At 39.6% G+C, this 13,541-nt stretch overlaps 1 protein-coding gene across 1 annotated transcript in view; it reads right to left on the bottom strand.

The window, feature by feature from the left end:
- PDK3 (pyruvate dehydrogenase kinase 3) overlaps positions 1 to 13,541 on the bottom strand; it is a 59,968-nt gene that overhangs the window by 26,344 nt on the left and 20,083 nt on the right. The window contains exon 2 of the mRNA XM_086468421.1: positions 9,495 to 9,636. Within this exon, the coding sequence (XP_086324547.1) occupies positions 9,495 to 9,636 (142 nt within the window). The remainder of the gene's footprint in view (positions 1 to 9,494; positions 9,637 to 13,541) is intronic.

Here is a 13,541-nt window from a genome sequence, read left to right as displayed (position 1 = left end):
ATTTATGACCCTTCAGACCACAATTCAGGAAAACTGCTGTATGAATCAAGCTGAAGTTAACAGGAGCAAACCCTCTCTTCAGGTAGATCTGTAATTTCAGGTAACTTAGTTCATCCCTGGATCTTGATTTCCTGGTCACCCACTTTGTACATGTTATTTTGCTCCCACGTTCCTCAGAGAACTAACTATCCAACCTTCCTTCCAAAATAAAGCTCCAGGGAACATTCCTCAAAAGCCGTGCTAACAGGACTGCAACAAGCTGGTCCTGCCACTGCTCTCCAGAAGAGTACACCCCTTCACACACTCCCATATCTCCTCACATCGTACCTCAGGCCACATGACACAACCCTGTTTCGTAAACCACTCTTACACAACACAGCTCTCCCTAGTTCAGATATTCAGCACACATGAGATACTAACTGAGTCTTAGAACCACAGAGGTACCACACAGGACCCAAAGAAGGTTTAAGGCAAAGTAGCACTCAACATGAACATGGATGGCCAGCCTGCTCTGTAGGAAACTAGCCCACCAGCAGCATAAATGCCACCATCTCACACCACTGGCCTGAGGACCAGGTATCTCCCCCTGAAGTAGGTGCATTTAGCAGTATTGATATAGCTTTAAAAATTACAGAATTGGAACCTATTTCTTGAAGTAAACCAACAAGGTATCAATCACACACACAAAAAAGGTAGGGTTTCAACATTACCGAAGGAGCTGTCGTTCCTCTCCCTTTTGCCCGCCCTTCACCCCTGGTTAAGCACTGCCACTTACACTGTGATAACAACAATGCTAATCAGATTTGTGTGTCAACAGCTCAACTCTCTGCAATGGCAAAACAGCCAGCCAGATTGATTAAAAACCGCAAACAAACCTATCTTGAACATGGAAACAACTCACAGCAAGGTCTAACCGGCTAAAGGTACCTCAAGAGAGAAGAGAGAACCATAAAGCCTACACAAGGAAAAAGCAAAACAAGTGATCAAGCCTTTCCCCTTTCCATAGCAGTGTCAAGGGCTGAGGCTGGGCAACCACCACCAAACAACAGAAGTTCTCTATTAACCCCTCTCCCCTCCCAGAAGGGGAAGAGAGAGGCAATAAGGGAGACATACTTATGGATGAGAAAAGAAAACTAAACAGCTTTAATGAAACAATAACAATCAAAGAAAATATAATATTAATAAGAAAATAATGAAATATATAAAAAACCAATATCAAACCCAACCCCCCTGATGATGATAAGGGGAAGACCCAGACTAGGCTCAGAGCAGACAGGAACTGGATTCAGGAACACACAGATCAGGAACAAAGACAGAAGAGTCCTCCTCAGACACCAGCCATTGAAGAACAGGACTTAACCCTTATGATCGTCAGCTTTATACCGAGTATGACATATATGGAATCGTATATGTAGTTGGTCAGTTTTGGGTCACCTATCCTGTCCACTCCTCCCCGCAGGTGCGGCCTTTTTACTTACTTAAGGCACCCCAACATGGAGTACAACATTTAGCAGTGACCTTGATTTCTATAGGAGCAAGTATAAGCAAGAGCCTTTCTGCATGCCGTTCCTTGGTAGTAAGTATAAACCTCAAGCACTATCACTACTAGAAGCAGGCACTGTCTGGAAAAAAATGCTGTTAACTTCAGAAAGTGCAGTCACTTTGAAGAGACTTAGCTGAAAAGTAAAATCAGTGAACAGAGAATTGGTTCTGTTCTAGCTCAAACCAGGACAAGCAGCAACCATTAGATCACCTCAACAGAATGGTCTATGCATAAACTCAGTGCATATGAGATTGGCCCCGGTCACTGAAGCTTGGACAACTCCACATTACAACAAAACCTCTTTTGGTAGCAGGTCTACATTAAGATTAGCTTAAGCAGGTTGTGAAACTTCACCCTACATCTTCAAGCTACAGCAAAGCTTACAGTCAGCACTGCTGTCTATGTGACTTCCTCCAGAACCACTTGCTGCTACTCCACCCCTCAGTTCCAGTTCAGTTGCAGCCATCACAGGTCACTGCGACATTTCTCCGGGGAGATTGACATTTTCAACATGGTCAGCATAGTAACACTAGCTCCTGTCCCTCCGTGTGTTTCTGCCCTTCTGCAACCATCACAAATGACTACAGAAATCCCTCAAATGTTTGTCAGTTACAAGTTTGGGAAGTAGCTGATGTCTAGTACTGCTTATTTTGAAACATGTTCATATAAGAGATAGCACCAGTTTAGAACAACCAACACACCACAATCCCAGGAATTCAAGAAATTGCCTAGGGTCACTTCAAGGAATGGGCAGTAACTTAAGGAGTCACAGCCCACTATCCACTGAAAACAAGTTACTGAAAAGTCCAACATTTATCAGTTAGATACTGAAGCAGTTCTAACTATACAGGGATAGTATATGCAATGCAATAGAGAGGTAGGGAAACAATCATCAGGACTGTCAGCTGGAAGAGGGACTGAATTTCTGAAAGAGTCAATGAGAACTGACCTCCTTGGAGCACGTGTCCTCACACACACTCCCCTTTTATTAGTTCTCATTAGAAAAAGCTGCTTTACTCTCTGAACTGGCTGCTTCACCTGCAAGACTTAACCCATAACACATTATGATCACCCTCACTCCTTTGCTTCAAAGATGTACATGTTCCTCAACATCATTTGTCTCATATGAATCAAGGTCAATCAAGTTAATCATGGATACAGGATAGGAAAAAGGGTACCATTATTAGAGTGAGCAAAACACCATAATAAACAATCAGCAAAGGAACTCCAAAATGAAAGATGGGCAAGTGGTGGGCAAGGCACTGCAGCAATTCAGGGCATTATCAGTTTGGCTCTACAGAGGCAGTAAGATGAGCTTTTGACTTCTTGCCAAACCAGGCAATGTCATGCACAATTAAGACCCATTCCTGTGCCAAATTTTGCTCTGCCTCTAGTGAATGCATGACACTCCACAAGCCGTCTTTGCTACCTCCTTCACTGTCACAAGTACCCTCCACACTGTAAAGTGTTTCTCATATTACATAAAAGACCAAATGCTGTAGGTGTCAGCAAGTTTGCCAACAACCACCCCTCTACTCTTTACGCTTCTCTCTCCCGTCCTTTCAAACCTTCCTCCTGGTTTGAAATCCCTTCCCTTCCTACTTTAATTTCTCTTGCTATCTTCCCTGTTTTGTGGAGGCCTTTATTTCCCCCCCCCGCCCCCTTGCCTTCTCTTTGTTTTTCCTCCACACCCCAGTCCGCTCTTCTAAACCAATGTTCATAAAGGCGACAGTAGCCCTTTCTGCCTCCCAGAACACACAGGACTGCAAGTCAGCTTTCCAAGGAAATTCAGAATTACTGAATCGTTTAGGTTGGAAGAGATCTCTTGGAATCATCTAGTCTAACCTCCCTGTTCAAGCAGGGTCAACTGGAGCAGGCTGTCCAGGACCGTGTCCAGTTGGGTTCTGAATATCTCCACAGATGGAGACTCCACAGCCTCTCTGGGCAACCTTCTCAGGGTGTTTGATCACCCTTACTGAAGAGAAGTTTTTTCTTATGTTCAGATGGAATTTCATGTGCTTTAATTTGCATTCATTGCCTCTTGTCCTGTCACTGAGCACTACTGAAAAAAGTCTGGCTCCCTCATTTTCTCTCTCTCCCATTAGGCATTTATACACACTGATAATATCCAGCCCCCGCCCACCCAAGCCTTCTCTTCTTCAGGTTGATCAGTCCAGACAGATTGCTGAATATCTCTAAGGAGATCCTCATCTCAGCTTCTTCCTCTATGAAAGATGCTTCAATAAATCTGTGTCATGAAAGAAGCAACAGCTTCTCTCATGGCAAAGTCAGTCAGAGGAGGTTATTAAGAAGCCGCTCGCCCTCATCTGTCATCATATAATATTATGACAGTCTTGCTTCTGAAGATCTAGGACAACCACTGCAGGTGCTTTTTACTACAGACCTCCTAGCACAAATCTCAAGCATCAGCAACCCCGTGCTGATGCTGAGGATAAAGCAGCAGTATGTATTTCTGGTACTGAAGGTAGCCAACAGCTGACTTTTGTGCTGCATGGATTTGACTGGTTGCCTACCATTACTGGTATGCTGTGTTGATATCCGTACTCTCCGTTAGCTTATTGGGACATTGGTCTTAAGACTGCAGCCCCTGGAGTAATCAAACACCACTACTCCCATGTTGAAGTTATCCTTTTACTAGAGTACTAGGCAGGGACAAGTCAAGTGATTCTCTCATCTAATGCAGTAAGTAATTGCACAGAAAACTGTCTCAGAAAGACTAAAGCAGGTCTCAACCAGAAAAAAGCTGCCAAACACAGTCACCAGTCTTCAATGCAACTAGCAGGCAGAACAGCTTCTGAGGTCATTATGCTGCAGGCTCAACATAGCACCAATGAGGAACTGAGAGTTTCTGAAACAAAGGAAAATTACACAAACTAAATGCTCTAAGGAAATTTATAAATGTGCTAATTTCTCTTTCATCTCTGTGGTGATGAAGAAACTTTGGAAACAGGCAATGCTTTGCCTTTCAATAGAGTTATCAACAGTGTTTAGATGTCTCTTTCTGATTCTAAAGTAAACTGATACTGCTTTACAAGTCAAGTTCATTAGCGCAAGCACTGTATCCAGCAAGTTAAGAGGGATCAGCTCAGAGAAGAGGTTATTAAGCTCAAATCTAAGTCACTCAAATTTTTTCAATCATTTTTGCTAAATGAAGCTAGCTTATGTCAAACAAATCTAATCCACTGTCCAACGCCTACCACTATATATCACCCAACCTGGGATGTTGTAATACCCTCCATATTATCCCAAGTCTCAAAACCTCAGAGCTGCAAATGCTGGACATCTTTCTCTTTTATCCAGTTTTTACACAAAATTCATTTCACACACCCCCTTGCTCCCTCTCAAAGAGCTCAAAATTAAAGAAATTAAGTAAAAACTTGCTCAAAATGAAATTTATAAGCCTGGTTAGCTGTAATTGATAATTCACAACATTATCTTCACCACCAACAACATTACAATCTGCCTAACAGTGAGCAGTCAGCAAGGCAGTTCACTCTTGTAATAGCTAGTGTGTATAAAAAAGGTCATTGCCCTTTTATACAATTCATCTATTTCCTTGAATTTTCTTTTGATTTGAACTGCGGGTGCAGATATAGATAAATGAAGGTGGTAACTACAGGATTTATCAAGCACTGAAAAGCGAGACCTTGTGATGTTTTAAACACACTTCACACACAATTACCAGCCAGCTAGAATAAAGGAGAAAAGCACCACAATAATGGACGACTTGCTATATTATTAGTAAATGAATACAACTATGCAGGACACAAATGTACAAAAAAACCCCAGCATAGATGAAAAAAAGAGAATGTCAGTTATATTTTGCTATCTTTGGTGAGTCATCAAAAGCAGAAATCAAAGCCTATGCCCTTCAAGTCTGTGGTGTTTCTGGTGTTTAATTTTTTTATCACAACACACTACAATTCATTGGGCAAGCTCTTTGGTTTCAAGCACCCTTTAGCCTTGTTCTTTTGTTAATTACTGCCAGGTAGACTGAATTCTTGTTAGTCTGTCAAATGTAATAATTCTAGAATGGCACGTTTCATATGTGAAATCACTGTAAATGCCTATAATGTCAACTGCAGGTTTTCTTTTTTTTTCTTTTTAAACTCATGCAAGATACCTTTGCTTTTTCCCCTATGTGTATGTCACTAAGATTCTCCTTTAGAATCTCTCTAACACCAAAGCACTGTAAAGACAAAACATATCTCTATGGTAACACAATCTTGTTAGCATAGTCTGAATGTAAAAAATAGAGGAAAACCAATTATTAATCCCAAAAATGTCCTGATTTCTAGAATGGGTCCTTCCAAGGAGATAAATGGAAATTTATAGCTTTTTCCAGGGAAAAGTACTGCAGAAAAGTAGAGAAATTTGGTCAGGGTTAATTAAAATGTGATTTTTAGATATGATTGAGTAGCATACTCTACAAACCTCACACTCACCTTAGATATTTTACAAGCTCTGACCTTACCCACTGAAAGGTTTTATTGCAACTGTTTTCCCTCATCACATGACATTAGCGACGATAATCTTTATTATGCAACTCTGCCACATGTTCAACATCCCACCTGCAATGCACTTTAGCTAGAGAGTACCCTCTCAAAGCTGGCCTAAAAAAGGCCCACTTCTTTGGAACTAGGAATTGCCCACTACTTTTGAAAAACTGAAAATAAGTTGCTAATCCCTAGCGCGCTGTTTGTTGATCTGTTATTTGGAATCATCGCAGTTCACAGCCAGAACCATGAATATTAAGAACTGTGCTATCATTTTGATCCACTTTATTCCTTCCCTTGCTACCGCATGTGAAACATGCACATACAGTAAGTTATACAAACTGGGACAGAGCTAATGTTTTTCCTTTGCAGAGACTGAAATGCAAACCTTTTCCTTTTGTTCACAGTTCACTCTGTGGGTAATGCCAGCTTTATTCAAAAAAAAGCATAGCTGAGTAGCACAAAGGAAGAACAGCTGCCTTGCCTATCCTCACTGCTGCACACATCAGGCTAAGGAGCCCAGAAAGGGCAGCAAAAAAAAAAGCATTCCTTTCCTGAGAGCAATCAAGCAATCAGTTGTAAAATCTGTTAGGCAGGGCAGTGGTACAGGAAGCAAAGTGCCTGCAGCAGGACCATGAAGGTGCATTAGAGAACTGAGAAGAGACCAGGGCTTGCCTGCAGCAGGGAGCATATCCTCAGAAGTGACAAGATGAGGTTGCTTACCAAGGACCCATAAAGGATGAGGAAATTCATGCAATCCAGAACGTCACTGCCCGGCTGGACAGAGGATTAATGGGAAAGGATCCATGCTGTAGAGCAGGCAGGGTTAATTTTTTTTCCTTACTCCACCAAACTTAAGTTCTAGCTACTACCAGAGCCACCTTACTCTAATTTAAAAGTTTAACAAAACTTACTTTAAAGATTAGGAGCTTTTTGTATTTTTTGGCACGCTGACCATTAAGGAATAGACTGGAACTCAAATTTTAAAGATCCAGCTAATTTGGAGTCTCACCAAAAGCACATAAAAACATAGGCTTCTAGTGCAAAATGGTAGCGCAAATAAATCAAATATGCTGGTGACTACATAAATTACTGGAAATTAGCAAATAAACAGATTAATTTGAATAGTGCACTAAATTATGTCTTTGTGGCAAGTGTACATCAGATTTTTTGTTTGCATGTTCATAAACTGTCAAGCTTCCTCAACCTGTGGCATAGTAAAAATAAAAGATCACTAAATCTAGTCTGAAAAAAATTCTTTCTTGAGGTATCAAACAAGTGCATGAAGAAGCGGTTCTTCATTGTACAAGTTCACAAAACAGCTGAACAGCTAAATTTATATTTATTCTACTGCATAAAACTCAGGAATCTCTCTCTAGATGCATCTAAACTTAAGGTTAAAAAATTATAAATATGTTTCAAAACCTGCTATCGGCACAGCTGCATAATCCTCAAGGTCATTCACACTGAAGTTAATAAAACTTTTGGTTTGGTCTTTTTAGAAGCTAACTGATACAGTAAATTCTGCCCAAGGTCCATCACCAGTATATCACTAGGACTTGTAATCTACAGGTAAATGTTTAAAAAAGCAATTAAAAACCTATGAACAGAAAAATAAGAAATAAGCTCTCCAAAGTCCACATCTATAATCGGAAAAACAACACGTTACAGTCACTTTTGTTACTTTTGTCATAAAATATTCTTACATAACCTCAGTGAACGTATTCCTTTCCACAAAAACTGTTAGTTAACTGAGGATCAAAATTAGAAGAACACTATGACAAACATTTTATTGTCAAACTTCCATCTCTGGGTTGGATGTCCACTTGAACAACTTCTTCACATTAAAGTTTGGTATTTTTGCCCACTTAAGAGAAAACTATCAGTTTACAGCTGTAATAGTGCAAATCACATTATCATATAAAATATACAATTTGGACAAGTATCTTACAGTCATTATATATTCTAATACACACGAGGCTGATTTAAAAAAATATATCAGTAGTATCTATCATAGCCATGAAAGTCACCCCATGAGCCCTCAAACCTCTACGCAAAAATTCTGAAGGGGGCATCCACTCTAAACACCCATTCAGTTCCTTTGCCAGAAGTGATCTAGATGTTGCTTGACTCTGTATTGGCAGAGCAGAAGCATATGCCACAGAACATGTATTTGGACTAGAAGAATTATGCTGTCAAGCTATTACAGAAAAATAATTTCCTTTTCTTCATTGACCTACCTGTCCACGCTTCATGAAAGGCAGCTTCACAAGTCATCTAGATTAGAAAAGCCTAAAAGGCCTGCATATTAGGCACTCTTTCTTATCTGGCATAACAGCTTCCGGTAACATCAGACAGATGATACAAGCCTTCAAACCTTGCAAGCTGCCACTTAACCACAAAGTGATTGTTATTGTGTGGCACCACAGCATTTACATTTATTTCAAGCACTTAATCACTATGTTTGAAGTGGTCATGAAGACAGCTAGAATTGCCTTTCAAAGACAACCATATTTAAACCAAAGTGCACAATATCACATACCCTAATTTATATTTTGTAAGACCTAAGCTTGATAAATACATGAGACCAAATCCAGCAGTCAATGTACAGTCAATGTGGAATTTCTTGGCTCAAAGGCTATGACTGAACCTAAAGAAGCCTACAACAGTAGTTGCTGTTATAGTCAGATAAGCTGTTATTCACAAAGAGAAGTTTGTTGTATACTGCAAAGATATTTTTATATAAATTCTTTGGATCAAGCATTTGCAGGTAAAGGGACAATAAACACTCCATGAACAGCAATTTTTTAGAGCTTAATACACACAAGGCAGCAGTCTCCAAACCTCACTGAACATGCAAGCAGGCTAGAAATTAATTACTGTGGAAAAGATGACAGGACTTTGAATCACTCTGGATATACACTAGTTATTACAGTGGAGAATGTTACTACTGGACAGCACCAGATTTTTGTCCCATTCCAATAGATTTCCACTGAATATGAGGTTACTTTTGTAAAGACTTAGCAATGAGAAGAACGGATTAGGTTTAAATTTTCTTTCAGTATTTTTGACAAAGGAAGAACAAAGAGAAAGCTATTTCATGAAATCATGGCTGCAATACAGTAAGGAATATTTTAAAAGCTCACTCTGGGAAGTTACTGACTGATTCTAATGTGGGAGACAACAGTATGCTTTTATTAACTTACAAGACTACCTTACAAATACTTACCTCTAAGATCCATATTAGAATATTTACTTAACATTAGACAGAAGAAAATGAAATTTCTTTTGACAAGAAACATGCCTTCTAAACAATCCAAGGCAGAAAACAGACTTCAGTTCAAGACAATTCAAGCTGAGTTGAAAGTAAAGCAACACATATAGTGTTAGTTCTACATTAATTTTTCAAGCCACTTTTTTTTTTTTAAACTTACCAGCTCTGTACTAGACCAACTGAAGGCCTGTTAAGTAAGTTATCAGGCAACAAGTTGACTTCTCTCATGGTGTTAGCTAGTCGCACAGGAAGTTCTTTCCGCAGAAACATGTACGAGGTCTTCTCACATGCATTGTCACGACCTGTTAGAAAGAAGGAAAAACACAGATGTCCATTGCAGCAGATCAAATTTTAAACACGCCAGTGCTAGAAGATTAAATAAAAAAATCACTTGTGGAAACAAAAAGTTTAAAAATAATTTCTTTCAGTGCCCACCTTCACTTCCCTCTTACTCCCAAGACACATAGTATAGTTCTACCTTCCTAGAGCACAACCCTTTTATCTGACATTCTTCCTCATTTCACATCATCTCACCCTCTCTCTTATAAATAAAAATCTTTCATCCTATACATAAAAATCATCAAATACTAAAGACATGATATTATCTGGAAACAAGACCCCAAAATACCTGCTTTTATCAGTATGGCTGTTGTACCAAAGAAAGCTTTTTAAAAATGAATGCCACACATGTAATGGAGGGTAAGGAATGAAAACAAAGGGACAAAACAGAATAGCAACAGCTGGCTGATGTTTCACGTCACAAACTCTTCAAAACTACTAAGTACTTAAACATTTCAGTAGCACCTGGAAAGGCCAAAGGTCATTATCCCTCCCTGGGCTAGCCTACAAGATGCTCCCACCAAAGTTGCAGCTGAGATTACCTTGGATTTTCACTTTTAAAACAGATTTTTATCCAGCACAATATTTTGGAAATAAAATAAAAAAAAACAAACAGTCAGAAAACAAATAAAAGGGATCCAGCAAAATAATGATACTTTTGTCAGACCTGGTTGGAATGGTGATAATTCTCTGGAGCCACGCTGCATGAACCAGAAGACTGAGAGGATTAATAGCGCTCCTAAGCTAAAGTTGTTACTGGAGATACCTATAAAACTTTAACTCCAAATACTTGAAAGTATACGATGTTAATCCATCTGAACTATTTGGGCCAGAGTAAGATCAAACCTGACTTGACGTACTTTTTTGTATTTTGCAGCATTTCACAAGTGGGGAACTCCCCACAATACCTAATTTCTAAAGAGTCCAGGTAAATTAAAATTTAAAAAAAATAATCCATGTTTTATTTGTAACGAACAGTCAGTATCCTGCTTTCGTCTAGAAAGACAGCAAAGGTCTTTTGTGGTGATAACTAGTACAACTGCCTGCAAAATTTGTAAGTGAAGGCATAATACAAGAACTATAAATTATGTTCAAGCAAACCAGAAAGTGTTAAACGCACTGCTAGGCACATAATCACAGAGATTTGCAATTTGAAAGACTCAAGTACAATGCAACTAGCACAATCAAGGTGATACATTTTAAGACGGTCCCATTATAATCAGCTGAACAGCAGAGTTTTTACCTTCTTTGCATACGTAACATGCATTGATGGATTAGTTCCCAAACCGTAACACAAGCTTGGGAGAATGTGCAGGAAGGATTAGGGCTTCCCTTTTTTCTTGCTCATAATCAGTGGGTCATTAAATTCTATTAATGTCAGCAATTCTATTCTTGTTCTTCCTGCAAACATTTGGACCCATTTTACCTACTTGCATAGTAGGTAAATACTATGTAGGTAAAAAACATAGGCATTTTCACATCTTCAATTACAAATACACATATCCTGTCAAAATCAGACAAAGGAAACAGGACACTACATTCTTGTTTTCTGTGAAGCACAGTAATGATGTCAGAGTTCAGTCCTTCAGTTAAGTTAGACACCAATTCACCTGCAATAGAGGACAGACACTTGTTTGTTCACTTGCAATTGTATATAGTAGGTCTTTAGGAAGACTGTGGCTGGACAGCTCTGACTAGCTCACCCCTACACCTGGGCTGGAAAAATCCTCAGGAACAAAAGACAACACTTGTCTTCCCAAGAGTGACTAGGAAAAGTTTATTTAGTTATAGAGCAAATTTAATTATTTTCTAGGCAATAAAGAGCAAAAGGAATGAAAGATAGTCCAGACAGAGAATGAGGAAATGGTGAGAGCGCACAGCCTGCAGGCGTCTGTGAAAGGGTGTAACAAAAGCTGCTAGACTGGAAAGCAGGACTGGCAGAAGAGACCCACTTCCTTTCCTCCCGTGAGCGAAGGCACATCTCTATTGAATCTGTCGCCACCCCAGCAGTTTTAAACTGTCTCTTTTTAAGAGTTGCCTTGCTCTAATGTACAGCTACGTTTTAGGTACAGAGCGATTTGGGGTCACTTTGTACACTCAGTGTAGGAAAAGCAAAGGAAGTTCTGCTTCAAGCCTGCCTAACTTGAAGGCTTGCTGCACCGTAACTTCAGTACATCTCTTTGGGTTGGGGCATGCGGTCAGAATATCGGCTGCTTAGCTGTGTGCAATTTATCTGAGAGCCTCCACAGAGTTGCTTCAGCTTCTAACGGAAGGTCAGAAGCTGAAACTTGCGAAACACCACGTGCATGGGAAGAGAGACTGGCTATTCACAAGGATCAGCGGTAATGAGATATCCTCCAGCTTCCGAGGCAAAAAGCATGCTCTGTCCTAACAGTTGCTCCTTGGTTGCTGTTCCTCACAGCAGCACCTGTACAACCACATTCATCAATATAAGGGGCATCCTACTAAGTACAAAAAGTAAAATACAAGTCGGTAAGTTTTTTCTTAATACAACTTATCATACACAAGTAAGTCTAACTTCTAAAGATCTTGCCAAGAACAGCATACTAGTAAGCCATAATGCCACTGCAAAAGTTGAGCCTACAGTCAGGTTGGGTCGGGTTTTTTTTTTCATAGATTGGCCTTATTTTTGCTTTATTCGTTACATCTTTTCTCAAAATACACAGCATTCTTTCTCAGTTTCGTTATCACTCCAGCTGGGGCAATACACATTGCCAGAATCAGGCTTTTGTCTTAAAATCCATGGGCTGAAGCCAGTTTAAATCCACTGGTTTCAGTGCAAGGGAATCTAAAGTCACTCTCTCAGGGTTAATGTGAAACTTATGAATAATCTCTCCTCGATTTATATTCCAGACCCCAAGATGTCACTCAATTAATACAAATATATAAAACAATGACCTGCTTACCTTTGTATGAATTCAAATGGAAGAAAGAATACGGTAACCTTATGCCCTAATGCACACTACACTGCACTAAGCATCAAGGACTGTATTTAGCTTTATTTCCAAAAACAGGGGGTGCTGTGTCAGAGTCTCGTTTCATTGCGGCGTGCTGAAGACCAACAGTAGCAGCAGACTTCAAGGCAGAATGTAATGACATGGAAGTATAATGCTAGCGTGGCATGATACTACACTAAGAGTACAGCTTTTGTATGAGTTACTAATTGAAGGTCAACTGCTTTTATACTTGAAGCAATGCATTGCAAATACAGCTTTATGCTACCTTGTTAAAGTATACAAAATTAACATCCTTTAACCCTAAGGAGTCACAAATTTTCACCTATAAATCACTAAATCACTGAACTATAGGAATACTGCAGAAAAGTCTGGTCAGAAGATGCAATGTGAGTATCACTGGCATAAAGAAAAAGCTTCACAGACATATTTTATTTGTAATTTTACTGTCCTGAGTAGTCCTACAGACACCAGTGCAACTACTGGTTCAATACTGTACGTAAGTTTCTTCCAGAGACAGGATATAAACAGGAAAAGCATTCAAGACTTAAGAAACAAAAAGCTGCAGTGTCCACCTCAGAACAGCCATCCTGCCATCAGCAGCCAGCAACAGACTCTGAGCTCCAACATGGGGAAGCGGGATCTTACTGTTCAACTAATGGCAATACAGCATCCACACTGCTAGAGACCGAAAAGTTTCTAATAAGATTATCCATACAGCACCTCCACCTTGATTTTAACCTATGGCAAGGCCTTTGCCTTCACTTTTACAGTCCACTACTACTATTTATTTACCTATTACTGATTAATTAGGGTTCATTTTTGTCTCGCCTTCTGTACTAGTGCTTTCCATCTACATTTTTCTAAGTAAAATGAGTATGTTCAAATTAAAA

Source organism: Leptosomus discolor, chromosome 1 (assembly GCF_034619465.1).
Source record: "Leptosomus discolor isolate bLepDis1 chromosome 1, bLepDis1.hap2, whole genome shotgun sequence".
Taxonomy (NCBI): Eukaryota; Metazoa; Chordata; class Aves; order Leptosomiformes; family Leptosomidae; genus Leptosomus; species Leptosomus discolor.
This window is presented reverse-complemented; position numbering and strand designations above follow the sequence as displayed.